At 41.8% G+C, this 25,595-nt stretch overlaps 1 protein-coding gene across 1 annotated transcript in view; it reads left to right on the top strand.

The window, feature by feature from the left end:
- LOC119154889 (mucin-5B) overlaps window positions 1-25,317 on the top strand; it is a 43,912-nt gene extending 18,595 nt beyond the window's left edge. The window contains exons 16-47 of the mRNA XM_037402872.1: window positions 1,213-1,465; window positions 2,518-2,570; window positions 2,958-3,058; window positions 3,347-3,498; window positions 4,462-4,600; window positions 5,327-5,437; window positions 6,169-6,348; window positions 6,737-6,973; window positions 7,872-8,028; window positions 8,215-8,343; window positions 8,775-8,859; window positions 9,066-9,103; window positions 10,139-10,294; window positions 11,492-11,581; window positions 12,265-12,506; window positions 13,019-13,196; window positions 13,502-13,752; window positions 14,152-14,335; window positions 14,885-15,077; window positions 15,752-15,930; window positions 16,443-16,512; window positions 16,666-16,787; window positions 17,159-17,190; window positions 17,632-17,809; window positions 18,827-18,931; window positions 19,572-19,612; window positions 20,175-20,297; window positions 21,227-21,322; window positions 22,533-22,661; window positions 23,537-23,576; window positions 24,263-24,386; window positions 24,946-25,317. Of these exons, the coding sequence (XP_037258769.1) occupies window positions 1,213-1,465; window positions 2,518-2,570; window positions 2,958-3,058; window positions 3,347-3,498; window positions 4,462-4,600; window positions 5,327-5,437; window positions 6,169-6,348; window positions 6,737-6,973; window positions 7,872-8,028; window positions 8,215-8,343; window positions 8,775-8,859; window positions 9,066-9,103; window positions 10,139-10,294; window positions 11,492-11,581; window positions 12,265-12,506; window positions 13,019-13,196; window positions 13,502-13,752; window positions 14,152-14,335; window positions 14,885-15,077; window positions 15,752-15,930; window positions 16,443-16,512; window positions 16,666-16,787; window positions 17,159-17,190; window positions 17,632-17,809; window positions 18,827-18,931; window positions 19,572-19,612; window positions 20,175-20,297; window positions 21,227-21,322; window positions 22,533-22,661; window positions 23,537-23,576; window positions 24,263-24,386; window positions 24,946-25,120 (4,343 nt within the window). The 3' untranslated portion in view covers window positions 25,121-25,317. The remainder of the gene's footprint in view (window positions 1-1,212; window positions 1,466-2,517; window positions 2,571-2,957; window positions 3,059-3,346; window positions 3,499-4,461; window positions 4,601-5,326; window positions 5,438-6,168; window positions 6,349-6,736; window positions 6,974-7,871; window positions 8,029-8,214; window positions 8,344-8,774; window positions 8,860-9,065; window positions 9,104-10,138; window positions 10,295-11,491; window positions 11,582-12,264; window positions 12,507-13,018; window positions 13,197-13,501; window positions 13,753-14,151; window positions 14,336-14,884; window positions 15,078-15,751; window positions 15,931-16,442; window positions 16,513-16,665; window positions 16,788-17,158; window positions 17,191-17,631; window positions 17,810-18,826; window positions 18,932-19,571; window positions 19,613-20,174; window positions 20,298-21,226; window positions 21,323-22,532; window positions 22,662-23,536; window positions 23,577-24,262; window positions 24,387-24,945) is intronic.
- The last annotated feature ends 278 nt before the right edge of the window (window positions 25,318-25,595 follow it).

Genomic DNA, 25,595 nt, shown 5'->3' with positions numbered 1-25,595 from the left:
CTATGAAGTAGGTTGCCTGTCTGATTACACACAGAGTATCATGTCTGCTCCAGCTACTGCCAGGAACCAGCTGGGTGTTGTTGGTGGAGGTGGTGGTTTTGGATGTGTACACAAACCTATCACACTAGCTAAGCTAAGAAAGTGTACTATAGGCACGGACTGGAAAACCATACAGAGCTTTGTTTAAGCATGGATCCGATTAGTGATATCATGATAACATTGCTGCAAGGTTGGTAAACACAACTGCCCATGAACAACTCCCCTGTACCTTCTAGTACATCTCTGTGTATCTGAAAAACAGCTGTGGGGTTAGAATCTAACTCACTTAGATGTGAGTTAGAAAGAGGTCCAAGATGACTGGATCCCCAGTTCTTGTTGAATTTCAGAGGAATCTGGATGCCAGGCTTTCTTGAAAACCACAGCTTTAATGTGGGTGATATTTCCTGGCAAAATTTGGTATCATCCCTATGGATGGCTACTGCAGATGTTATGGGAGAGTTTTGAAGGGTGTTTCTTGGTAGCCTGTGAAAATTAACCAGCTTTTCACTGTCTTAGAGTGTCAGCTGAGCACTTTAGATTTTGGTATTTAACATTCAGTTTACCCAGAAGTCTTAGAAAATGTTGTTTTCTCATTTCCCCAGAGGACAACAATAAGAGGTTTCCTCAAGACATTTCTGAGAATTCAAACACACTTTCTTTGGTAGCATAAAATGATGAGCAGAGTTCCTTGAAGTGTTTTAAAAATGCATAGGTGCGGTGCTTAGAGGCATGGTTTAGTGGTGGACTTGGCAGCTGTCATTTAACCTGATTGGACCTGATGATCTTGAAGATCTTTTCCAGCCTAAATAATTTGTGATTCTGTGCTCATTTCTTAAATTATTCCCAGCCAAAGGAATCATTAATAAAGGACAAGATTTTTAACTACAAGGACAAATCAGAAGTTACTGATTTCAGTTAGTTAGAAATGTAAACTGTACAAATTGCAAAATCACACTGATTCTGTTATTCAGTCAAGATACAGGCTGCTGAGTATTTCAGCATTTACTGTCACATAGGCTATGTGAGCATACTTCCCCCAGACCACTGGGAGATGAAGTCTTCTAGTTTGAAAGAAGCACTTTTATGGCTACCGGTGTGCAGAAAGGTGCATTAACAGCATGAGTGATGATTGCAGAGAGAATGCCATACATCCATTTTATTTCTTTTGCAAAGATCCCTCTGAGGAGTGTCCTGAGACTATGGTTTATAACTATAGCGTGAAGTATTGTAACCAGTCTTGCCACTCGCTGGATGAACCTGATCCACTGTGTAAAGTTCAGATTGCTCCTATGGAGGGCTGTGGTTGCCCTGAAGGCACCTACCTCAATGATGAGGAAGAATGTGTAACTCCAGATGACTGTCCCTGCTACTACAAAGGCAAGATTGTTCAGCCTGGCAACTCCTTCCAAGAGGACAAACTGATGTGGTAAGCTGCTCTGATGCTGCAAAGGCTGCATACCTGGGGTACGTCATGGCCCACTGGGGAAGTCCCTGCTCAAATCTCCGAATGGTGTCATTTTACCATAAGGAATAATGACAAATTTCTCCTAGATTGTACCAAAGCAAATATTCCACTGGCGGGAAGTGCAGCCATAGCAAAGGTTAAGATCCTATATTCCTGCTAGCAAAAAAGAACCTGAAAACATACTAAGTAGAGTAATGTTTGCAATCTGTCTGTATGCAAAGCTCATTGTTGTGTAAAAAATATCCACATGCAGTGGGAGCAAGTTTTCCAGAAGGCAGAGGGCTTGGGGGAGTTTCTGGCTTTGAAATAAAAAAGCAAAGTAGAACCACCTTCCAACACACCATCCTGCAGACTATTTAAAAAATAAAAATGGTCCAGGAAAAAAACGCCTAATCTCAGTTTTTAAACTGAGAGGGTTTTTTTAAAAAAAGAGAGAGAGATTTTTTGGGAAAATACTAAAAATAGCATAATTAATTTGCATCTGCAGTGAAAAAAAAATGCCATTTTCTCATTTTCAACCAGCTCAAGGCAGCAATGCAAACAAATACAGGGGAAGGCTGGTTTATTCAACTTACTTGTTGAACAAACTTGTGTCTTCAGATGCCTACTTATTCTCTCTCTCTCTCTTCCAACTCCCATATCTTTTCCTGACAATTCCAGACGATTTTGTAAACACAGTTTCATTTAGTAATGTAAGAGGTCTCTTATTTAAGAAAATATTAGTATTATCTCATGGAGTGGAAGATTGATGCTTAGGAAAACCTTGATGTAGGGTAAACGCACAGTAAACCAGTGGCAGATGAAAGAAGAGAATTTAAGAGCTGGGTGTCTTAATCTTCCTTCTGGGGATGGTAATTCCTGTCTGTGAACCTGATAGCTGTACCAAATACTCATTTTGATAGGAATTTGTTATTTGTGTGTGAATTATTAGTGAAGTTCTGCAGTGCCTTTCTCTCTAGTGAGAGAGAAATGTGCGAAGAGCTGATGTGTTTCATTTTATGGAATCTCTTTAGCAAATGCATTCAAGGAAGATTAGACTGCATTGGAGAAACTGTCCTGGTAAAAGGTGAGATTTTGTTAAATAATGGCATTATGGTGTCAGCTAGTATTTATGATGTTTTTCTGTGTTATCTCTCACTTTCTGTAACATTTTAGTATTCTGCACATTTTTGCCTGCTCCCTAAAATGTGCTGGTTATTGATAATAGTTGTCTTTGTAAAAATGTCATCAGACTTGCTGAATTCTTTAAAAGATGAAGGTATTTCCCAAAGCTTAGAAGTTATCTGCCTCCTTCTCCCCGCACTGCTGGTGCGCAGAAGCAAAATATAATAGAAGTTGTAAATGAGAGACACATGCTGCCCTCTGAAATGCCCTGCTCTGTTTTACAATTGCTGACAGCATCCTTATTGCTTTCATTAAATTACCTTCCTAAAATGTTTGCTTCCTCCTATAGATTGCCCAGCTCCTATGTATTACTTCAACTGCAGCTCTGCGGGTCCTGGTGCGATTGGATCAGAGTGTCAGAAAAGTTGTAAGACGCAGGACATGCATTGTGTAAGGACTTCACCTTCTAGCAGGAGCATGGGACAACATGATTGTGCATGTATGATTGTTCTTAACAAATGCTGACGGTAACATGTTACGCTGTTCACAGACCAGTGACTTTACTGATTAACACAGCAGCTATCTGTGATACTCACAGCGTGATTGTCTCTAGCTTACAGTTACAGGGTTGTAAAAAAAAAATCCAGATGTTTGGCATCCAGAGCTAACACCTTTACTGGTTCCCTGTACTTCCTGTGCATTAACAAGTTGCCTTGTGTTGTATCTTTACATATGCAGTATGTCACAGAATGTGTTTCTGGCTGCATGTGTCCCGATGGGCTTGTATTGGATGGCAGTGGAGGATGTATTCCCAAAGATCAATGCCCGTGTGTTCATGGAGGACACTTCTATAAACCTGGGGAAACCATCAAAGTGGACTGCAATACATGGTATGTTCTTCCAGGGACCCTTGTTTTATAACAAAGGCTGTTAAAATTGTCAGTGCATAGTGTGTCCATGGGACAGGATGTATTTTGAAGGCTTCCTCATCATTAGAGCCATCAGACTTCTAGTAAAAATAAAAGGGAAGCATTTCCTCTCTGCAACATGCTGCATGAGCCTGGGGAGATTTCCATCCTTTCCTGCACATTGCTTCCACGCCAGCTTTAGAAACACAGCCTTAACCAGGTTGGTCTGTGGCTGGTTGTTCTATAACAGGGAATTGAGTCTGTCTGGCACAGCTGAACCCCAGAAAAGAATTGAATTTAGAAAAGGGAGGAATCACAGCGATCTTTCAGTGACTTGCAGTGCTTCTGGGTGCCTAGTTCTCAGATGAGATAAATGAATGCTCTAGGTGCTCCAGTTGCTGGTATAACTCTGCCGTAGACTTCATTGTTCTTACTGATCATGATGGGTAAAATGCTTTGAATTCCTACCCATTATTTGGTGAGGATGAGACTGTATAGTCCTGCCAAGAGGATGCACAGGAAATAAGAGCCAGAAGCACTTTGATCTGATCATCACTGGTACAAGCAATCAAGATTAACATGTGAAGCCAAACCCTGATAAACAGTTGTTGATATCATGGAGGCCATTAAGAGGTTTCATTGCATGAGGGCTTTGTTTTCTTATGAGATTTTCTTATGAGTCTCCTGACAGGACTTAATGATTTAAAAGATATTTGATGGAAAAAAATTGACAAAGTTCAAACATGCCTTGGTAGTAAACATGAACTTTCTAATTAGTAAGCCATCTTTCGGCATGGTTTCAGAACAGTTGAGTGGGTAAGCCTGGAAGAGTGAGAGATGATTGCTTTCTCTGAAGTTCTGCAAAAGACAAACGTTTGAATTACTGTGCCCCTGTTTGGGGTTAAGGAAAAACCACGCTGTGATACTTTGCATTTTGCCTCCCAGCACCTGTAGAAAAAGGCAGTGGAACTGCACAGACAACCCCTGCAAGGGAACCTGCACTGTGTATGGAAATGGGCATTACATGAGCTTTGATGGGGAGAAGTTTGATTTCCTGGGAGACTGTGACTATATCCTAGCTCAGGTATCAATGTTTTTCACCTTTCTGTCCGTATGCTTTTCACAGATTACACTGTAGGGTTCAACTGAGTAATTGAAGTGCTATCCTATGCAAAATAGTCAACTCTGATGACCAGAGCCTATTCCCCTTCTCTTGTACCTAGAGCAGACAGGCACAGTGAGATTTTCTATATAAAAGCAAAGCAATTAGCCCTCAGAAGTGGCACAAGAGGGCACTGTGTGATCCTAAATGACTGACTCCTGGGCTGGACAGCCCTCACCTGGTAATTCCAGCATCTGCAAGGGAAAGGAATTGATGTGGTGGTGAAAAGCTTAAGTGTTTCTCTCGGCCATTCAAGACTGACAGTATTTTTGCTGTGACAGAAGCACACAGAGGTTAACATGTGAGCTTTATGTATAATAACTGCATGCAATGAGACAGTACTCAGACATTTTGTATTCTCCAAGTTACAGTTGTTTTGCTAATTTGAAGAAACAATATTTTTACCTTTTTGGCTGTGCAGGACTGGTGCTATGAAAAGCTCAGGTTTTTCCTTAGCTTCTGTCTTTGAAATTCCTGGTCAGTATGAATCTACCACCAGGTCATTTGCCACCAGATTCTTCTAAAATAAAAAAACGACAAAGTAGCAGAAGTCAGATTGAAATGTCATTTGTTTAGAGCTCCTGAAAATGTTTAAAGCTAGTCTAGTTGCCTGAAAAGCTCTAATACAATGTTATCTATTTTTCTAAGGATTTTTGTCCCAATAACATGGATGCTGGCACATTCCGAATTGTAATTCAGAACAACGCCTGTGGGAAGTCACTCTCCATCTGCTCCCTAAAGATCACGCTGATTTTTGAGGTTTGTCTAAATTGGTTATAAATGAGGAGCTGTAGTCTTGATTTTGTAGTGGTTACTGTAGTATCCCCTTATATTCCAACTCAGTTGCTGCTAGAGAGTACCTATGGAAGTCAAGCAGCCAGAAAGCAGAGGCAAGCAAGCTGGGGAAGGTTTAGGTGTTTGGTGTTAACAGGGCTGGACACTTCTGCAGGTAAGGATGCAGATGCAGGGAGTCAAGGGCACTCTGCATATGTGCATGTGTGTGTGTATTTGCATCTGCAACATTAGTGGTATAGGAGTGATGGTAAAGTTTTTAGAGGCGCATGTTACTGTACTGTGGTCTGAGCACAGGGCAGATTTAACTCTGGAGGGAAGAGTTCCTTCCCTCCAGCTCAGGCTTAGAATTTCCCCAAAGTGTACGCAAAAGAGATTTCTCCCATAGTAGGGGTGAGGGGATGCAGCGTGACAAGGAGTGTTGCACTATGCCCAATTGCCAGTGCACTCAGGAGTTGCTGTGCCAGCAGAACAGATTTCATCTAGAATGTGGACAATTTCTGTGGCCATGAGGTAAGTCTTGCCATGCAAGGGCAGACATTTCCTGTTGAACTCACTAGGTCTTGTCTGGCAATAGACCAAGATGTTGTGTAAAGACTACAGGAAAGTGAGATGAAGGACAAGAGGCAGAATACCAGTGTTGTTACACTAAATTTTCTGTTAGATTTCCTTCCATGCAATGTATTTGTTCCTTGTAGAGCAGTGAAATAAGGCTGTTGGAAGGAAGAATTCAGGAGATAGCCACTGATCCAGGAGCTGAGAAGAATTACAAAGTGGATCTCAGAGGAGGTTATATTGTGATTGAAACAAAGCAAGGAATGAACTTCATGTGGGACCAGAAGACCACTGTTGTTGTTCACGTGGCACCATCTTTCCAGGTAGGTGTGGCATGGACTAGGAGTTTTGATTTCAAACTCAAAGTTATGCATCCAGAACTGCAGCTCCAGTTTGAAAAGCAGGACTTGGAAAAGTGTTCAGTTCAGTGGACAAGAAGCAGCAAGCAAGCCATGTCTTGTGTTTTATTTCATTGTTCAGTCAGTACGAAGCACTCCAGAATATTTGGAGCTAGAAGTGAAGCCAGACACTCTGCAGTATCGAAGAGCTAACAGAATGATCTTGTCCAGCTTTTTCTAAGCTGTTTTTTGGATAGCTGTTTAGAAGTTTGCAGCTATTTTGCCTTGGCCTGTTCTGTAGTTCATTTCTGTCAAACAGTGGGCTGCACTCAAAATAACCAAACCATTTACTGTGCTGACACAAATTCTTCAGGGAAAGGTCTGCGGCCTTTGTGGGGACTTCGATGGCCGCTCAAGGAACGACTTCACAACCAGAGGGCAGTCCATGGAGATGAGCATCCAGGAGTTTGGAAACAGCTGGAAAATAACAAGCACCTGCTCAAATATAAACATGACGGACCTGTGTGCTGATCAACCTTTCAGGTCTGCTCTGGGACAGAAGCACTGCAGCATCATAAAGAGTAACATCTTTGAAGCCTGTCACAGTAAGGTAATCCTGTTCTCTCATCCTCAGTAGTTTCACACTAGGTATTTGTTGCTATTATGCAGCACATTTGCACAGAAATTTTTACTATTGAAGGCTTACATGACATCCTTGAGTGCAAGGGCTGCCTCTCTCAAAACCTCACTTTACAGCTGTGCCAGTTGCATCCTGTTGCATGGTATTGAGGAAACAGCAGTGCCTGTTTGCAGCAACTGAAGACAAGAGGGTAATAATTGGCCACCAGAAAAAAAAAGTTAGGTATCAGTTTGTAAAATCTAGAGATAAGTTAGTGTAGGACTGTTTGTATGGGGATCCTTGAGAAAGTTTATTCAAATTACCTAAATAGATTAATTACTTGGTTTATTTTAGACACAAATTAATCTAAACAGAAACAAGGCTACTAATTCTTAGTGAGAATGTCTATAAAAAGCTTCAGTGCAGTTTAATAAGCCATTTTAAAAGCAAACTGGGCTTGATTTCCATGGTTAGTTCACATTGGCATGGATTAAAACACAAGAGATGTGAAGTTCAGTGGAAATGGGATTTCCTTTTATACTCAATCACTCTCTCAGTTAGAGAGTGTGCACACTATGTAGTTGTCCTAACCCAAAGCAAGGTAGTTCAGTCCTGCAGATATTGCACTGGAAAGACATTTTGAGTATAAATCACAGTATTACACACATGAGAATGAGAAGATTTAGAGTCCAGTTCTACCAAGCAGGTGGAAATAGAAAACCGACTGTTGTAAAATATCATAGCTCCCTCATGACAATCCCAGTCTGTCACAGACAGCCTGGTTCTGCCAATAAAACTGCCAGTGGGTGACAGGAGTTCTGAGCCCTTTCTCTCTTTGAAACACAGTGCAGCAGGTACGTCTCGGTAACATCTGTTGGTGTTTTGATAGGTGAACCCAATACCATATTACGAATCTTGTATTTCTGACTTCTGTGGCTGTGACAGTGTGGGAGACTGTGAGTGCTTTTGTACTTCAGTTGCTGCTTATTCAAGAAGCTGTAGCAGAGCTGGTGTCTGTATTGAGTGGAGAACGCCTGCCATTTGCCGTAAGTGTTGCACTGAACATGCACACAGAAAAGCAGTGCTCCATGTGCTTAGGCACACGGGAGGTGAAGACTGGAATTCTGACACTGCTGTGCATGCGTGACTTAACAAGCTCTCTTTTACAAGATTTAGAAAATAACTCCTGCCTGGTGTCTGAGACTTGGAGTTTTTTTGGTCTTCTGTTCCAGCTGTGTTCTGTGATTATTACAATCCACCTGACAAACACGAGTGGTTCTATAAACCCTGTGGAGCCCCTTGTCTAAAGACCTGCAGGAACCCACAAGGGAAATGTGGGAACTTGATGTACAGTTTAGAAGGTAATTCTTGCTTGACTTTGATGCATTTTATGGGAGTTGAAGTTATTAGGCTGGTTTTAAATATCTGGAGCATCAAGGTTGCTACAAGGTCATTTGCCCCAGAAACCCATTGACCATGTCTTGCCTGGGCTAATTCCTAGTGTGATAGTGCCATTCATGGCATAATTTGCCTGATGCCTTTAAATCTGGAGGGAGATAAAAGGTCATTCAGTCTAAATTTGCAAAGAATAATTAACTGTTGACAAACAGAGATAGTTAAACATTTTGGGAGGGAGAAAGAATGTGGAAAAATAATTAGTAGTATAAAGAACATTCATACTGGGATCACATCCATTTTGGGATCAAATCTACATCTAATAGAGGTATTTCTCTTTTTTTCCTGGATCTATGTAAAGCAGACTAAGAACGTTATGTTTACTTTAACTTTCCAGGCTGTTACCCGGAGTGTGGCCCTGACAAGCCATATTTTGATGAAGAAAGCAGGGAGTGCGTCTCCCTTCCCAACTGCACTTCATGGTAGGTCAGCTGGTGGTGAGAGAGGCAGAACAGGGTTGGAAGGGACCAGCTAGGCAATGTTTGGTTTATGTTCAGAGGCAACGGCAATTATCATTAAATCCTCCAGGAATAGGCTTTATGTACAAGTAGATACTGTTGCAGACATTGTTATTTCACATTGATTTAAGCCAATAAAAGAAGTCTTCTCCTTTTCTCTTTATCTTCAGTGATCCTGAAGAGAAGCTATGTAGTGAAGACTCCAAAGGTAACTTTTCACCACCCTCACCATTCACTGAGGGGTGGTAGGGCTGAAACGACCCAACATCACGTGTTACTGCAGGTGTATTGGTAACAGGACTCCAGCAAGCTAGTTCAGTAGGTGGATGCACAGCAGTACAGATATACTTTGATAAGTAAAATGCAGCCTTGGACCTAAAGAACTGTCTAAAGGATAATCATAGGGAGGAAGGAGAAAGGCACGAAATGCGAGGTTCATCTCAGCCAGGCAAATACCACTTCTCCAGTTTACACTTCCTTGGTAGTCAGTGGAGACAGACAGAAAGTAGGCTGAAGCAGGCCATTCATAACTTTTTATGAGCACTTTTTGAACAGGGCAAATCGTGTAGAGGTGCTATTCCCTGTCCACTAGTTTAATAATAAACCTTATGAGAGACATGTTTGTGTGCCTAAAGGACACACTTGCTTAAGGTATGGTATCAGTTCATTTGCATATCTGGGAGAACCCACATCTCAAAATGCATGGTGACCCACTAGACAACACATCATCAGTTTTCCTGATTTTGTTGCCAGTAATTCCCTTGGGTTCCTGAATGTATATTGTCCAAAACCTGGAGAGCTTCTCATATATTTAAATGAAATTGTTTATCACTGCATGTTCCTCATTAGTGGATGGAAATGGCTGTACAACATGTTCTGAGCCAGTGTTTCATCACTCAGCAAGACCGTAATCCCAGTCACGTTCCCTGCCAAGAGGGAATGCACCTGTGCTCCATGCTGGGTCAGGACAGTGCCAGTTCTGATGCTCTCACCAGTAAATCCTTTATGCAAGCTGACTCCAAGAACCAACAGCAACAGCAAAAATCCAACCCAATTTATATAAACAAGGTAGACTCCCAGTGCAAGTTCTCAAGTAAAGACTAAGAAAGTTTTTCAGCCAGGTAATTCATGTTTGATGATATGAGCTACAGAAGGGTAAATCCAGAGTTTGGTTTTCTTTTCGTTTGTATTTATATTACACGTGTTCCCTGTTACCACGGTGTTTGCTGTTTTGGTGCCTCAGATTGCCTTTGCTGCTACAATGGAAAGACCTACACCTTAAATGAAACTGTATACAGCCAAGTATATGGGACCAACTGCGGTGATGCTGTCTGCGGCCCTAATGGAGAGATCATTAAAACACTTTTCACTTGCAAAACACCCCCCGCACCAGCACAAGGTACTAGATTTATAAGAGGTTTTGTGGTGATTTTATGGAAGTCTGTAGTCTTGGAAAAAGACTCCTACTGCATGTCTAGGATAAGTACAGACCAAGGTGGTTGAAGGTTCAGGAATGAGGGGTCAGAGCTTGTGGGTCTCATGGTGGGGACCAAAAGTGTAATTTTTATAGATTCGTACTATCAATGAAGTAAAGAGAGACTAGAGTCGGCCATTTTTCAGTACAGCTCTTACAGTAACCTTGGGCATACCGCAGTTTACACTCTGGTGTAGTTGGCCTCAGTATTTCATACTTCCAAACGCTGTTTTTCTCCTTCTTAGCACCTCTACCACATTATGGTTCTTCTTGTACTGTTCTCTGCATTGGAATAAGTCAGTCTCCAATGGGTCACTGCAGCAAGAAAGTAAAGCTGCCTGGTGGTTTATTCCCTTCCCAGAAGAGAAGTTGCAGGGTGAAGGGGGTATGAATGAACACAAAATAGGAAGTAAAAAGGAAAAAAGTAAAAGTGGAATTTTGCCACATGATTATAGCAAAGGCTAAAAATAATGTGTATTATCCTGATAACAAATTATACAAAGGGTACAAGGAAAATTAAAAGTTAGCTTCTCTACCCGAGTGGAAGAGCTAAAGACTTGATGGTCAGTCCGTGTGTTTGATATTTACTAAATGGTTTAACACGTAGACTAAGAAGTATAATGAAGTAATAGCTAGGAAAGGAAGGACTGTTGGAAGCAGAGTGTAGGTAGCATAGTAAAATGACTAAATGATCTGTCTGTATTTAAACCAACAGATTCTTTGCAACAAGGCATTAAAAGGCAAAATGGAGTGCCACTGGAAATCACCTCTCCAGAGTCAGGTGAAGTCCTGCAGAATTAGAAAGTTCAAAGAAACTTTAAATTGGAATGAATAAGTGACAGTAGAAGGGCAGTTTATTGTATTCTATATAGAGGAAAAACTAACTCCAGAAAGAGTGCATGTGTATTATTCTTGTAGCATACAGTGTAATAGAGAAAGTATATATAAGTACAGAGAGGAGGATTTTATTGTGTATGCATACGGAATGTGATGGGGGTAGAAAAGTGATTATTTTTTCCTCTTTTGGGGATTGTAGACAATGTAATAGATGCCATAGGGCCGGAAAGCAGGGGGGCAAAAAAAGCAGAGGATTTGAAAATTAATTGATGTCATTTCCTGCAGAACCACCTACGCAACCTGTAACACCTACACCTCCATTGTTAGTGACCACTCCCTGCTTCTGCAGTGACAATGGACAATTGATACAAATGGGTGAGAAACCAAGCAAATTTTTTTTCTGCACCATTGATGTGGGAAGATGTACTGTTAGATAAAGGTGCTTCAGCAAGTGTTCATTCAGCCTGCTACAGTTAACATTAGCACAAGTTGTTACATCTTTGACCTGTAACTAACACCTTCAGAACTATGACTCTTCCATATCTTATAACTTTGCCCTGGTTAGGATGTCCCTGGGGTAAGGAAGCTTATACAGATGATGACTTCAGTGGACTCCTGCACAAATCCTGAATCCCAAACTGTTGGAACGTAGGTTTGTAATCCACAGTCATATTCCAAAGACAGAGAAGGGGAGATTTGTCATGTCTTAGTAGCTCCTGAACCACCTATCTCCTGGTCTTTGTGCTCAGTCATATATTCAGTATTCTCTCCTCTGCTACTTATTTTCAATTCCTGCTAATGTACTTAAAAGCAGAATTTCAGATTAGCTGCCTGTGGTCCTCCCTCAGCCTTTGCCATTTGAGTGAATTGAGCTCTGGTTCAGTCATTGAATTCAAGGAGTTGCAGACAGTCACACCTGAAGGTGGCCATCAGGCACGCGTAGACCCAGCTGGCTGGATGCAGGTCTGAGTGCGTGGCCGATCTGTGATGCATAGGCCTTGAGTTACCTTGAGTTCCATGCACAGTCCAGTGCTAACAGTTGGATTTTGACCTTGCAGGAGAAAATGTTTCTCTGCCAGTCAATATATCAGGTGACTGTGCTTACTCGGTTTGCAATGCATCATGTCAGATTGAATTAGTTTGGGCAGAGTGTAAAATTGGTCATACTGAAGCCCTCAAGATCTGTGATCCAGACTCCGAAGCCTGTCCACCACCGTCTGCTCCCAGTGCAACAAGTCAAGTTCCTGCTCCCCCAGGGACTCCTGTCAGTGATTGTCTTGGGCTCATTCCTCCCAGAAAGGTGAGAGACTTGAAAGAAGATGTGTTTCTTCAGCTGTAGCATTGCCTGCTGCCAAGAGCTGATGCTCTCCTCTGATGGTGGTAACCACCACTGCAGCTGGACTGTAGGTGTGGCTGAATTAGATGATTTAAAAGTATACCAGAAACCTCCAAATAATTAAGGGAATAAGGTGAAGATCATTCTGTTCACCTGAAATACCTAAATGATTGTATGTGGGCAGAGATACCTAAGCTGAACCAAGGCTAGGAAACCAGATCTGGCAGTGTCCCATCATCAGAAGTGGTCAGGACCTTAACATTGAGTCCTATGCAAAATGTTGTAGAACAGAGGTAGATACCAAGACTCCGTTGATTGCCGTATGTTTCATATTGCCTGGTTTCCAAAGGAAGAGTAGTTAGCCAATAATGCCATGCTAGACTATTAACTGAATGGAGTGTAGTTGCTGTGTGTGATTTTAAAGATCTTGTTATATTACTTTGTTTTGTGTCTCTCCTTTTTCAATCTGTCAACAGTTTAATGAAACGTGGAACTTTGGGAACTGCCAGATTGCCACTTGCCTGGGAGGAGGAAACAATATTAAACTGTCCAGCATGACTTGCCCTCCTCAGCAACTGAAAATCTGTGTCAATGGTTTCCCATTCACAAAACACCATGATAAAACTGGTTGCTGTGAAGTCTTTGAGTGTCAGTGTAAGTACTGTGGCAGGAGAAATCCTGAAATTTATTTAATGTTCAGCTGGGCCTCAAGAAAGATATATCTATGTGGTCAACATCTATATTACGTTTGTATTAATTCAGTAGGATGTAATGGAACAGAAGTCCCATCTAAAACATTGGCTGTTAAGAGCAGATAAGAGTGTCCTTGCTAGGCTGATTTTTCTTCATCAAACTGATTATTTCAGCTTTCACTGAAAAAGAGTAAGAGAGTTAAAACCAGCTTGTACTTACAGGAAGCTCAGAAGCCAAATTTGAAGTCTGTCACTCTTGCCTTCCAGGTATTTGCAGTGGATGGGGAAATGAGCATTATGTGACTTTTGATGGAACATATTTTAATTTTAAAGAAAACTGCACCTATGTCCTTGTGAAGTCAATTCATCCTGACTCTCACAACTTCTGGATTCACATAGACAACTACTACTGTGCTGCCATTGATGGAGCAATTTGTTCAATGTCCCTTCTCATTTTTCACTCCAACTCTGTTGTTATTCTGACACAAGCAATGGAACATGGAAAAGAAACAAACTTGGTAAAGTATTGTGTTGAAATTAATTCTTAATATTATTTTGCTGTAGTTATATTACTGTACTGCCAAATGTCCTGTCACTACAAAAGATGAAGCGTGTAGAAAATGGAATGAGTAGGAAATGCAATTACATTGTTTTTTCTCTCTTTTTTCCTTTGTGTCAACAAAAATGTGTGTATTATAAAAACTTGGGAAATGATTGCATAATTGAAAGTTGTGCCTTTCTTACTGACATAAGTGTTCAAACATAAATTACAATATCTTAAAAATGAATCATAGACAACCGCTTAAATGATTGCCTGAGGTATGAATTTGTGCTGCTCTGCATTCCACTTGCACAAACCATATACCTTACTCAACAGAAGGATGTCCATAGAGACCTTTTGTTTCTTTTCTTTTTAGATTTTGTTTAATGATAAAAAAGTTGTTCCAGACATTTCCAGGAATGGTATCAGGATAACCAGTTCTGGCCTTTACATCATAGTTGAAATACCTGAATTAGAAGCTTATGTCTCCTACAGTCGACTTGCATTTTACATAAAACTCCCTTTTGGAAAGTTCTATAATAATACCATGGGACTGTGTGGTGAGTGTCCTCATCTGCTGACAGTAATGAGTGCCATAAATTTTCCTCCTTCTTTCTCTTGTCCCCTTGTAAACATCTCTAAATGCTTGCAACTCCACTGATTTGTATTTTTAACAAGTTTTAATAAATTTATCTGTTTGGTGGACTGACTGTCAGGAGATGCAGTTTTAAGACACTTCCTTTCACTCTGTTCAGAGTCTGATGGAGATAGGCTCTTTCCAAGCCCTTCATCTTGATCTTACCTACTCGATATGGGAATGTATGAAATCTGGAGAGTCCTGAGCTCGACAGAGCCACCTCAGTTGCTTTAGCCATCAGGACAAATGCATCAACTCTGCATCAACAGAGCATCGGCTCTGGTTTTCATAACTAGCAAACTATTTCTTCTAGCCTTCCCTTCCTACAAACAGTTCTTGTGAACTCACCCGGGACCCCACATGTTGTTACCTCCCCACAAGGAGGAGAACTTCTTTACAGGTTTTCTCTAAAAGCAGCTTCATCAGCATTAACTGTTCATGAACTGTCACTTGGCTTTTATATTGCTACCAGGTACCTGTACCAACCAGAAGTCTGATGATGCTGTGAAGAGAAATGGTGAGGTTATTGAGTCCTTCAAAGAGATGGCATTAGGTTGGAAAGTCCCAGATCCTACCAACAGATACTGCAATCCAGGTGTCTCAGAACCAGTTGAGATCGAATATCATCAGCACTGTGAGCCTTCCAATCTGTGTAAAATCATTTGGTAAGACAACTCCCAAAAGTGCCAGAAAAATAAGTCCACAAGATAATTTTGTGCTTCACTACATGCCTTGGGTGAACTGATTATAAGACGTAATGAAAATATGAAGTCTAGCATACCTTGAAAAACTGAACAATGAACTGATGTGTGAATGTTTCTGAGTATGGCAGATATTTTTCAGCTGCATCATCAAAATCAGTCCTTCCTTAATAGTGTCTGCTGCTTGGCACTCCCTCCGTCTGTCAGTTCTGGAGAAGCCAACCAGGAACTAGCTATAATTCAGTATCTGAAAGCTCTGGATGAAAAGGAACACAGTCAGAATATAGTAAACAAATGTGTGTGTCTTTTTTTAAAAAAATGATTTTGTGGTTCAAAACAGGATTGTCAAACGTGCTGACTGTCAGCATATAGAATTATAGCTGTGAGCTGTGCGGGAGACTTTTCTCTGCAGGTACTAGCCCAACATAAAATTGCTTCCTTTCAAAACATTCTAAAGAATGGGAGATAAAGCTCATTTTTAATTAAGGTGTGTGGGCGTACTGCCTATCAGAGCAATTTGTGGTTGTATCTTTACCTTGAGGCTTTCTCTGTGGGGATGGGTTTAGTTCTGAGTTGAATTTTTCCATGGGAGTAGCCCAAGGATGTGAAATGCCATGTCTTCTCCTTCCTTTGCAAAGGAACCTGACCGAGTGCCACAGCGTGGTCGCCCCCCAGCCCTACTATGAGGCATGTGTGGCGAGTGGGTGCTCAGGACAGCACCCCAGCACCCAGTGCCAGAGCATGCAGACCTACGCAGCCTTGTGCGGGCTCCACGGGGTCTGCGTGGACTGGAGGCGGCGGACGAACGGGCAGTGCGGTAAGCCTGGCAAAGACCTGCTGGCTGTGTAGCAGCTCAGGTCTGTTATTTCCTCACCTACATGTCTGTTTGCGTTCCTTTACATCAACCGGCTTCAATCATTCTTGAGCTGCTCTGGACTGGAGGAAAAGCAGGAACAAATCAGAGGTTGCTCCAGTCCGGAACTGGTTTAAAACAAGTGGGGAACTTGCCCATAGGCTTGTGAGCAGCATAGCTGAGCCCTGTGTGTTACCTGGAGCTTCATCACTAGATGGCAACACACGGCTTCTCTGTGGGCTTTGCCCTGCTCAGGGGACCCAGGGCTTCAGGGGGAAGCACTACGAGTACTGTCACAGGCACCTTGCTGAACCCACTGATCCCCCCTTGCTGAAGCTGCAGGACCCCCTGGCTGGCCGGAGCCTGGGCTGTGAGCACCCGTAGGCAGGCTGCCTTGGCGCGTGCCGTGTGTCTGCTGTGCATGGAAGGGTATGCAGGGGTCTGGGCTTTCTAACCTGTGTTATAATGCTCCACAGAGGCCAGCTGTGCTCAGGATGAGGTATACAAGCCATGCGGGGAAGCTAAAAGAAGTACTTGCTTCAGCAGGTGAGTCATTTCCTAAGATACTTTTCAAGTCCATAACTTGAAAATTGCCGAGGAAGGCTGCAAGTTTACATTCCCCTGGGATTTAGGTGTCTGATGCCCTGGAGTGTATTTCTGCCCCTGATTTTTGTTTCTGTTCATATTCTAATTGTGCAGAGAAGCCGTTATGGACACCCTCCCCTCCCAAAATCACACACCAGTGTTCGTTGAGGGATGCTACTGTCCTGATGGAAAAACTCGGCTGAATGATAATGATGGCATTTGTGTTTCTGTCTGTGGTAAGAAATGTAAATGGTGAGATTGGAAGGGGGGATAAGAGCCTGACTAGCAGTGTGCATTAAAGGGGATGTTCTGGGTACAAAAGAAGTGGGAGAGACCTTGATACTCATCCTTTCTAGTGAGGCTGGAAACGTTTCAGACTGGCAGTTTCTGCCTGCTATTATGCAGAAAGTGCAACTTTCAAAAGAACAGAGAGGAGGTTCTTTAAGATGTTTTTGGGTATAGAATCTGGGACTTTGCACTCTGGATGTCTCTATCTCTTTGTGGCTGTTCCTCAGATTTCAAGACCTTCCCTCTATTCCTGTCTTCCTCCTTCTGTTGTTTTTCCCAGTTCAGTTAGCATTAAAGGAATCTGTAATTCATTTTATAGGTTGCACTGCACAAGATGGGTCGGTGAAACAGGTAAGAAAAAAGAAAATACTGTCTTTATGCTGTAGCTGGGGGCTGTGACCTGTAAAAATGACTGCATGAATTTCTTCTTTTAATAAAAAGTTTAAATACCAGTGAACTGCAATGTGGCAAAGAAACCAGCAGATTTTATGAGCTCTAGATCTTTATTAATCGCTTGAGGTACAGAAGCAGAAATAGCTGTTTTGGGGAATCACTGTTCCCTGGTAGAACTACCAGGCTTCCCTTCTGGAAATATGTAAGCCTGCCAAGGAAAGTGGCAGATAACAGCATTTTTTCTTACTTTTTCTTTCTTCTCCTTCTGTGATTTGAACTATGATTTTCCTACACAGACAATGAGGGCAACCCACCCCTATGCTGTCTTGCAGCAGGCATTCATTAACATAATGCTTCTAGGTTTTGCTTTCTGAACTACTATCCCTATTGTTTTCACAGCCTAGAGAGGCTTGGGAACATGACTGTCAATACTGTGCTTGCGATGAAGTCACTTTGAATATCTCTTGCTTCCCCCGGCCTTGTGCTAAATCTCCACCTATTAACTGCACTAAAGAGGGCTTTGTACGCAAAATAAAACCACGTCTGGATGACCCATGCTGCACAGAGACAGTCTGTGGTGAGTAGATAATTTAGGTGTCATAATGTGGCAGCATTTGCCTTTAGGAGCAATCCTCAAGTGAGACCTGGTACCCCACAAGTACCAGATTCAGATAAACACACTGGAGTGGTCATATCTTCCACCTACATGCCAGGAGCTTTTGCAATTAAAGGAGACCTCTTCTGGTCCAGATTGCATTCTAAACTAGTGCCATGACCTGCCACATATGTACGTGGGAAAATCCCCCATGGATCAGATCATTGGGACTACCAAGTGCTACACAGGATCCTCTGGCTCTTGTCCGTCTGAGATGAGAGGGTGATCCTTGCACAGAGATCCATCCAGTAAGGGAGGATGTGCCCACCTTCCAGGCTCCCCAGGGCCTCCTGTGGAGGTTCTTGACATATATTTGCCCTCATCTTTCCATTTGCATCCTCCCAGTCCCAAATGCCCATCACAGCACAGGACCTCCTCATCCTCACAGGAGCAGGTGCTCCTAAGCCTGGCCATCCCCAGCGCCTGTAGGAAGATTCAGGACAGGGGATCCTGGCAATGGTTGTGGGATGGTTTTCTGTTCCTCATCCCTTTATGCTGCCAGGCAAAGGTCCATTAGGCTCCTTGGATGCTTTGAGGGAGCACTGGGCACTGTCAGGGTGCTTTGCCTTGCATGTCCCGACTCCATGTCTTTGGCTCTCATCCACTGCCTCTTCATTTCTTTCACTCTCTGACTCATTTACCTTTACCCCAACTTGTTTCTCTGTCAGTTCTCTAAGTTGAGGGTGTTCAGTTATTTTAGTGCTGACATCCAGTGAGGGAAGAGAAGCAGGATTAAAGGCTGCAAGGAGAAGTCCAGGGAAGAGCTTTATAGTAAAGCAAGGTTAGAGATACTTCACCTGAACACATCCCAAACTCCAAAAATGTGTGGTTCAAGAATCATCTATTTATACCCAATTTCTTGGATGTTCAAGCTTTCTCTGCAAGTAATGCTGCTTGATGAGATGCTTTGGCTTACTTTATCTCTGTTGTCTATTACAGAATGCGATATAAAAACCTGCATTATCAACAAAACAACATGTGACTTAGGCTTCCAACCAGTGGTTTCTATATCTGAGGATGGTTGTTGTCCTATCTTCTCCTGTAGTAAGTACCACGTTTCCTTAAGTTGTTTTATTTATTTATTGAACTATTTCATTTTTTATAAATGAGTCAAAATCATAAGCAGTAGCCTCTCCCCTTCCCTCTCAGCCTTTACAATTGGTGCTCTTTTTTCATCTGTTTTGGAGGGAGAGTAACTGGTGCAGGTTCTCTGTAGCTAGTATTCAGTGAGTGCAAGTTATTGATCAGATACTGAATGCTCGTTACATTGAACCCACCCAGAAGCTCTGCTGCGAAATTATATTTCCAGATTCACATACTTGACCCAGCTTCCCATTGGCTCTGTTACCAGCAAGGTGGTTAACAATAAAGGAAAGCTCAACTAATTTGAAGTATGGGTAAAAAACATGAGGTAAATAGATTTTTCCATATGGAAAATACCAGGATGTAGAATTACCCCTCACTTTGTGCATAACATCTGAGCAAATGTTACATATGGGCTTCTGAATAACAAGTAGCACCACCTACTAGTTACTTTTTTCCGTGGTTTTGTGCGGGCTATGAAGGCTAGTGAAAAACCTCAGTTCTACTTCGTCTCCTCTAAATCACTCACAATTCAGAGATCAGTACAGTAACTGTTTACATCATTCCTAGCACATCCTTTTCATTTAATTTTTTCTTACAGTACCAAAAGGTGTATGTGTTTCTGAAGGAGTTGAATTTAAGGTAGGTCTTCTTCCAGACACTTCTTTCCAAAGATTAATGCCACCTGACTCAGAATTTTCTGAAGTCGTTATTGTCAACACTTACATAAAAAGCAGGATTAGAATAGCCCATAACTTTTCCCTGCCAGTGGTCTTATGTACTATTGGAAATGTTACTGAATAGGTAAAGCTAGAGACCATTAGCTTGCTTACTAAATGAGATCTTACCTTGTTTTAGAGTCAAGAAATCAGAACTGTAATTGAATACAAATTTTAAATCTCATTGAATGTTGTAAGATTAATTACTGGGTAAAACGAAACAAAAGTTGATGCATAGAATTTTTGAGATAACTCATTTAACGTGATTGATGCACTTGGGAGTGTCAGTCTGGTGTTCATGTTGTGATACTGACAGTGTGAGGTTCTAGAGATGCAGAGATATTAATTTCAGGAAGTTCTTCTAAAAATAAACCCCAATCTTAAGCATTCATTTTTTCATTAGCACAAGGCTCGGGCATGTATATTTATTCTAGAACCCACTGAATTCTTGCCATTCTTATCTCCTGTCTCCTCTGTATTTCCAGCCTGGGGCAATGGTGCCTAAAAGCTCTTGCGAGAACTGTGTGTGTACAGATGAGCAGGATGTTGTGACACGGACCAACCGCATCCAGTGTGTTCCAGTGAAATGCCAAACCACCTGCCAGCAGGTCAGCGCTCAACTCCCCCAACCACAAACAACGGTTGTTGAGGGGATGTGCTGCAAAACTGGGCTAGTATAACTGCTTCCTCACTGAAAGATAGCAGGATATAATCTCCTCCTAGATTTTTTGTAAAGTCTTTTTAGGGTGCTGGTTATTTTTGCTTTAGCAAATTTAAGAAAACACCCTTGGAAAGATGTCCTGAGGGAGAAAAATTGCAACCCTTTAAAGAGAAGTCTGACTGCTGAGAGATGACATTTGTGGTGTTCTGTTTGGTGTTGCCCATTGTCAGCTCAAAAATGAAGGTAGTAAACAAACTGCACAGTGGTTTACACGTTTCTAGACAATTATCAGTAGTTGGCAGCTGAGAGTGTGCACACAATTGTTCAGTCTATTGTTGAATGTAAGTAAAAAGTAGTTTCTTTCCCATTCTTGCCCAGATAGGGTCAGACCCATCATTAATCCTAAAAATGGATAAAACCATTATCCTTTATCCTGAAGCTACCAACACCCACTGAGAGACCAATGGGAACCTAAAACGCAGCAGGGGAAATAACTGATGCATGGTCTTCACATGTCTGACAGCAGCAATTCTTGTGGGTAATCATATCAGACCAAGCACTGGTGGTAGATTGTGCAAGTAATCATATGCTGAATTAACTTACTTGGCCTGACCTGTGTGTTAGCCCAAAGAAGAATAACCAATGACAGGGTCTTCGTGGTAACTGAAGTGTGCAGAAGTCACTATTCAATCAGGGAAAGAAATTGTCAGCTGTGATTGTCAGGCTTAAAGTGGTTCCACCAGGTTTCTAAGGACAACAAATTAAACCAGAAGGTGGGCTCACTTCCTCTGCCATCTCCACCGTGGCTTTGATCCAAGGGTGCTTCATGAACAAGACATCAGGTAACGTGGCTAAACAGAAACTTTATTCCCACAGGGTTTCCGCTATGTAGAAGAGAAGGGTCAGTGCTGCAGCCGGTGCCAGCAAGTGGCATGTGTGGCAAATTTTCCATTTGGCAATGTGACCATTGAGGTAAGTACTCACTTGCTCTGCACACAAGGCTGAATTACCAAAGAGACCTCAGCACTTTTTGATGCAGTGTCATACATTTTGTAGCTGGGAAGACCTCCAGGAGATTTAAAAATGCCTGTATTTCCAAAGTAAATGTGGATGTATATACATGTAGATGTTTCTACAACTGCTCTCTGCTGTATGTGTCTCACAGGCCCCACTGTGTTGAAAATTATGCATCTCTGGCAGGAATGGAAATCATGTTACCACCCCTCCTCCTGACATGCAACAGAGAGAAAGAATTTGGAGGGGATGGTGGCGTTGTGTAATACTGCTCTTGCAGAGATATGTGAGCTGGCTTCACATCATATGGCTCTATCTGGAAACAGTGTCATTATCTTGCCCTGGAGATACAGGACTACATAGTGTGAGCGAGCTGATACAGCTGTACTACCAGTAGTTCTGAATTTGCTGAGGCAGAAATCAAAAGTGGCATAGCTGCTGTAGTGTAGTGTGACTCGGTAACACACCCAGGTAATACATCATGTCTTGTGAGCGTAGCATTGTACAGACGTGGGCTGAGCCTCAGGCTAGCTCTGTGGTTTTATTAAGCCTGCTCCTTCTGTGAACGGTTAATGACAGTGTCTCAGCCAGTAACTATTGTCTTACATGCTATTGCTTCTCGGGAGCTCTTGTGTTCTGCATCTTTTCTGCAATCCTTTTCTTTAATCCTTTTATTCCGTGCTAATTTATCTTGCAAGCTAGCTTCTGCTGTGCCAATATACAATTTTTATGTTTCCATAAGGAGGCTTTGCATTTATCTATTAACTTCTGTTTGAAGATTTCTCCTCTTTAACACTTTTTGCTTTTCTTCTATCTATTAAAAAAGAAAACTATTGAAATCATGTAGAAGAATTGTTTTTCTTTTGTGTATATTTTGTTCCATATACATTAACACACCTACCTTATGGAATTTCTATGATCATTCTGCCACCAGCTCTTGACTTTTTCCATGTAGGTGGCCACAGAAGGGATTTTGCATAGGCTGGTAGTGGGTCAGCTTGGAACATAATTTGCAGATGTGAGTTCCAGATATCTCAGCACTTTCAGAGTGATTTGAACAACCTAGTCCCTCTGCCAGTTCATTGACTGTACCACTGTTGTGTTATTCTGTTGTTATTGCTATACTATATTGGGCTGTTTGGGTTTTTTTTTCCCTGTTTTTATTCAGGTTGGAAAGAGTTATAAAGCTCCATATGATAACTGCACTCAGTACACATGCACTGAATCAGCAGGCCAGTTTTCTTTGACCAGTAGAGTGAAGGTCTGCCTACCATTTGAAGAATCAAACTGTGTCCCAGTAAGTATTTAAATCACAAAAAAAGACGTCTAGAATGAGCCCTGCTGCTGGTCTGGGAGTTTTATTTACTGTTTTGAATGAGCCATTTCAGTATTTCTTGATCTTTCTGACTTCATCATCATTGTTTGAAGGAAACATACTTTTTCAGCCCTGAATAGAGTGTCCCATGGAAGTAAAACAGAACCATTTGCAAACAACCCACACATTTTACTTGTGGGATAAGAACTAGAACTCAAAACAGTATTGGGGCAATAACAAGGTGGGATTTCTCATCACCTGAGAAACACCAGTGTTATGAAATGCATTGGAGCAAATGGGAACCGATGAACGCAGTGTCTTCTGGTATGTGGTGCATCAGTAAGGGAAGTGATGGGACATGGATGAGCAAAGGGTATCATTCATGCCCTGGCTTTTGAAAGGTTGCGGGGCTTCGCGGCAGTTTGAAAACCAAAGCAGGGACAAAGACAGCCATTGACTTGAATTAGCTTTGGGACAGGTTCTTCACAGGTCAGGCTGTTCAATTCAAGGAGCAGCTGTCATTCTCTGGGGCTGGGGGCTTTGTGCTGGCTTCAATAGGACCTACATAAGGTCAGGCATGTGTTACAAGACATCTTATCTGGCTTGTGAGAGGATATATATTTTTCAGAAAGTTCACTCTCTTCCTTGCTAGGTTTTTTTTGTTGGTTTTTTTTTGGTTTGGTTTTTTTTTGTTTTTTTTGGTTTTAAGCAGTTTGATGTATATTCGGTACACAGATCAGTCTGATGAATCTGAGTTGGTTAGAGATGAGGGAATATACTTGAACTGTCATCATTGCTACTACCTGCTTAGCAATACGTGCATCTGAACGTTCTGCTTATGTTTGCTTTCAATACAGGGGACAGTTGATGTGACTCCAGATGGCTGTTGTAAGACATGTGAGTGCATTAAGTCACTGCTTCCCTATTCCAATACTGTTAGGTTCTCCACTGCTTGTAGTCCTGTTTCTGCATGCACTGAGAGTCTGCAGTTTCCACAGACTGGAAGGCTGTTCTTACAGCTGCAGAGTTGTTTTGTACCTTACAGCTGAAGCTAAAATCCACTCACAGCTAAAAATCTGCCTCATTCTTCCAATGGGAACACTAAAATTCTTCAATTTCCTTTCTTGTGTTTTTAAATAACTGAAATACTGTTAGTTTGAACTATACTCTCAAGCAGAAAATTTGTAGAAAATATGCGCTGTATTGTTTCTTCTGGAAATTGCATAGAAAAAGGGGTGTCTTTTCTCTAGCATCCACCCAGAAATCATCGGTTGTTACAGAATCACAAATGTCATTTATAGCCATTTTTAAAGAACTAAACCCTTCATGTTTCCTTTAGGTCTTGGTTCAATAATATCTTTACATGAACTTGTACCTAAGCATTTAAGCTAATCCTCAACTAGAAAAGTACCTTGACCAGCTGGAAATTGCTTTGCTGGATTAGTGCCTCTTTGCACTCTCATTTGTTTTTTTGATTATGCATTTTTAGTAGGATGATCTGCCCTTGGTTTCCTAGCAGATGTCTTTCAAAACATTTACTCCCCAGTCTGATGAAGTCTAACAGAAGTGTTCTCCTTACACAGGCATCGACCTGCCACATAAATGCAAGCGCAATGTGAAAGAGCAGTATTTCGTCCACAGCAACTGTAAGTCAGCTGCTCCGGTCCCAGTGCCCTTTTGTGAAGGAACATGCAGTACCTATTCCATGTAAGTAGGAAACCTTTCTCTGTCCTCCCCCATGTCTGGTCGTCCTGGGTTCTTGTCTGTGGGCTGCAGCTGTTTGTCCCCTTCCTGCTGTTTAAAAGGACCCAATCGGGAAACCAGGCGTGCAAAACACCAGTCATCAGGAATGTCTTTAGTGCCTTATCTTAGTCAGGAAAATAGGTCTCTTTGAAAAGACATCAGCTACATTTATTAACTACCTGTTCTTAAACATATCCTTATGTGGTTTTTTAACAGCTCTGGTGTTTAGTGGTGTTTTTTCCTGCTCTTTGATCTCTGCATGAATTGTTCCTTTCTGTCTTGCCAGAATGGGCCTAATCCAAAATCCACTGAAGTTACTGGGATTTTCCCCATTCGTGTCAGAAGATCTGGCCCTGCATGGCTAGTAGCGTCCCAGGGAAAGACTGTTAGGAATAAGCATAAAAAATAGATAGGAAATTTTGCCTCTCTGCTTCTTAGAAGTACCTCCATTTGGAGCAGCAAAAATGGATCAATTTGGGAAGACAACAGGCAGCAGACTAATGTGCAAATCTCATTTCTATAGGTATTCCTTTGAGGCCAGAGAAATCGAACACAAATGCATTTGCTGCCATGAAAAAAAGAGTCATGCAGTGAAGGTGGAACTGGTTTGCTCTGAGCGTAAGACAGTCCAATTCACGTATGTGCATATAGATGAATGTGGATGTGTGGAAACAAAATGCCCAAAGAGGAGAACATGAGCATAAACTAAAGGAAACATTTCAGGTCCCATTTAATGCTTCCTTAGCAAGTGAGTAGTTTAGAAAACAGCTGTGAGTAACCTTCAAATGACCGTACTTCTCCCTTGTGCTTTTTCCTTCTGGTATTATATGCAGTTATGGAAATTAGCTAAAGATTTTACTCTAAATGTTTGTAGAATAAACTGCATTTCAAAGAGGACTTGCTCTCCTGTTTCAGTGATGCTGCTAATGGGGGTAAGATGGCTAATGTCTTTAATCCCAAGGTGGTGTATAAACCAAGGTTATTACAAGACACTCTGGAGACAGCTGATGCCTTTCAAAAGCCCTGCCTGAAGAAAGTGCACGTTGTAAACCATAACCACACGCATAACTTCATTTCCCTTAGAAGGAAAACAGCAATCACTTCCACAGCTGTGGTTCAGTCAGAGAGGCAGGACTCAGCCCAGGGGCACATTTGCGTTGTTATCCCCAGTGG

This window comes from Falco rusticolus, chromosome 10 (genome assembly GCF_015220075.1).
Source record: "Falco rusticolus isolate bFalRus1 chromosome 10, bFalRus1.pri, whole genome shotgun sequence".
Lineage (NCBI taxonomy): Eukaryota > Metazoa > Chordata > Aves > Falconiformes > Falconidae > Falco > Falco rusticolus.
The sequence above is the reverse complement of the archived record's forward strand: the minus strand, read 5'-3'. Positions and strand labels throughout refer to the sequence as shown.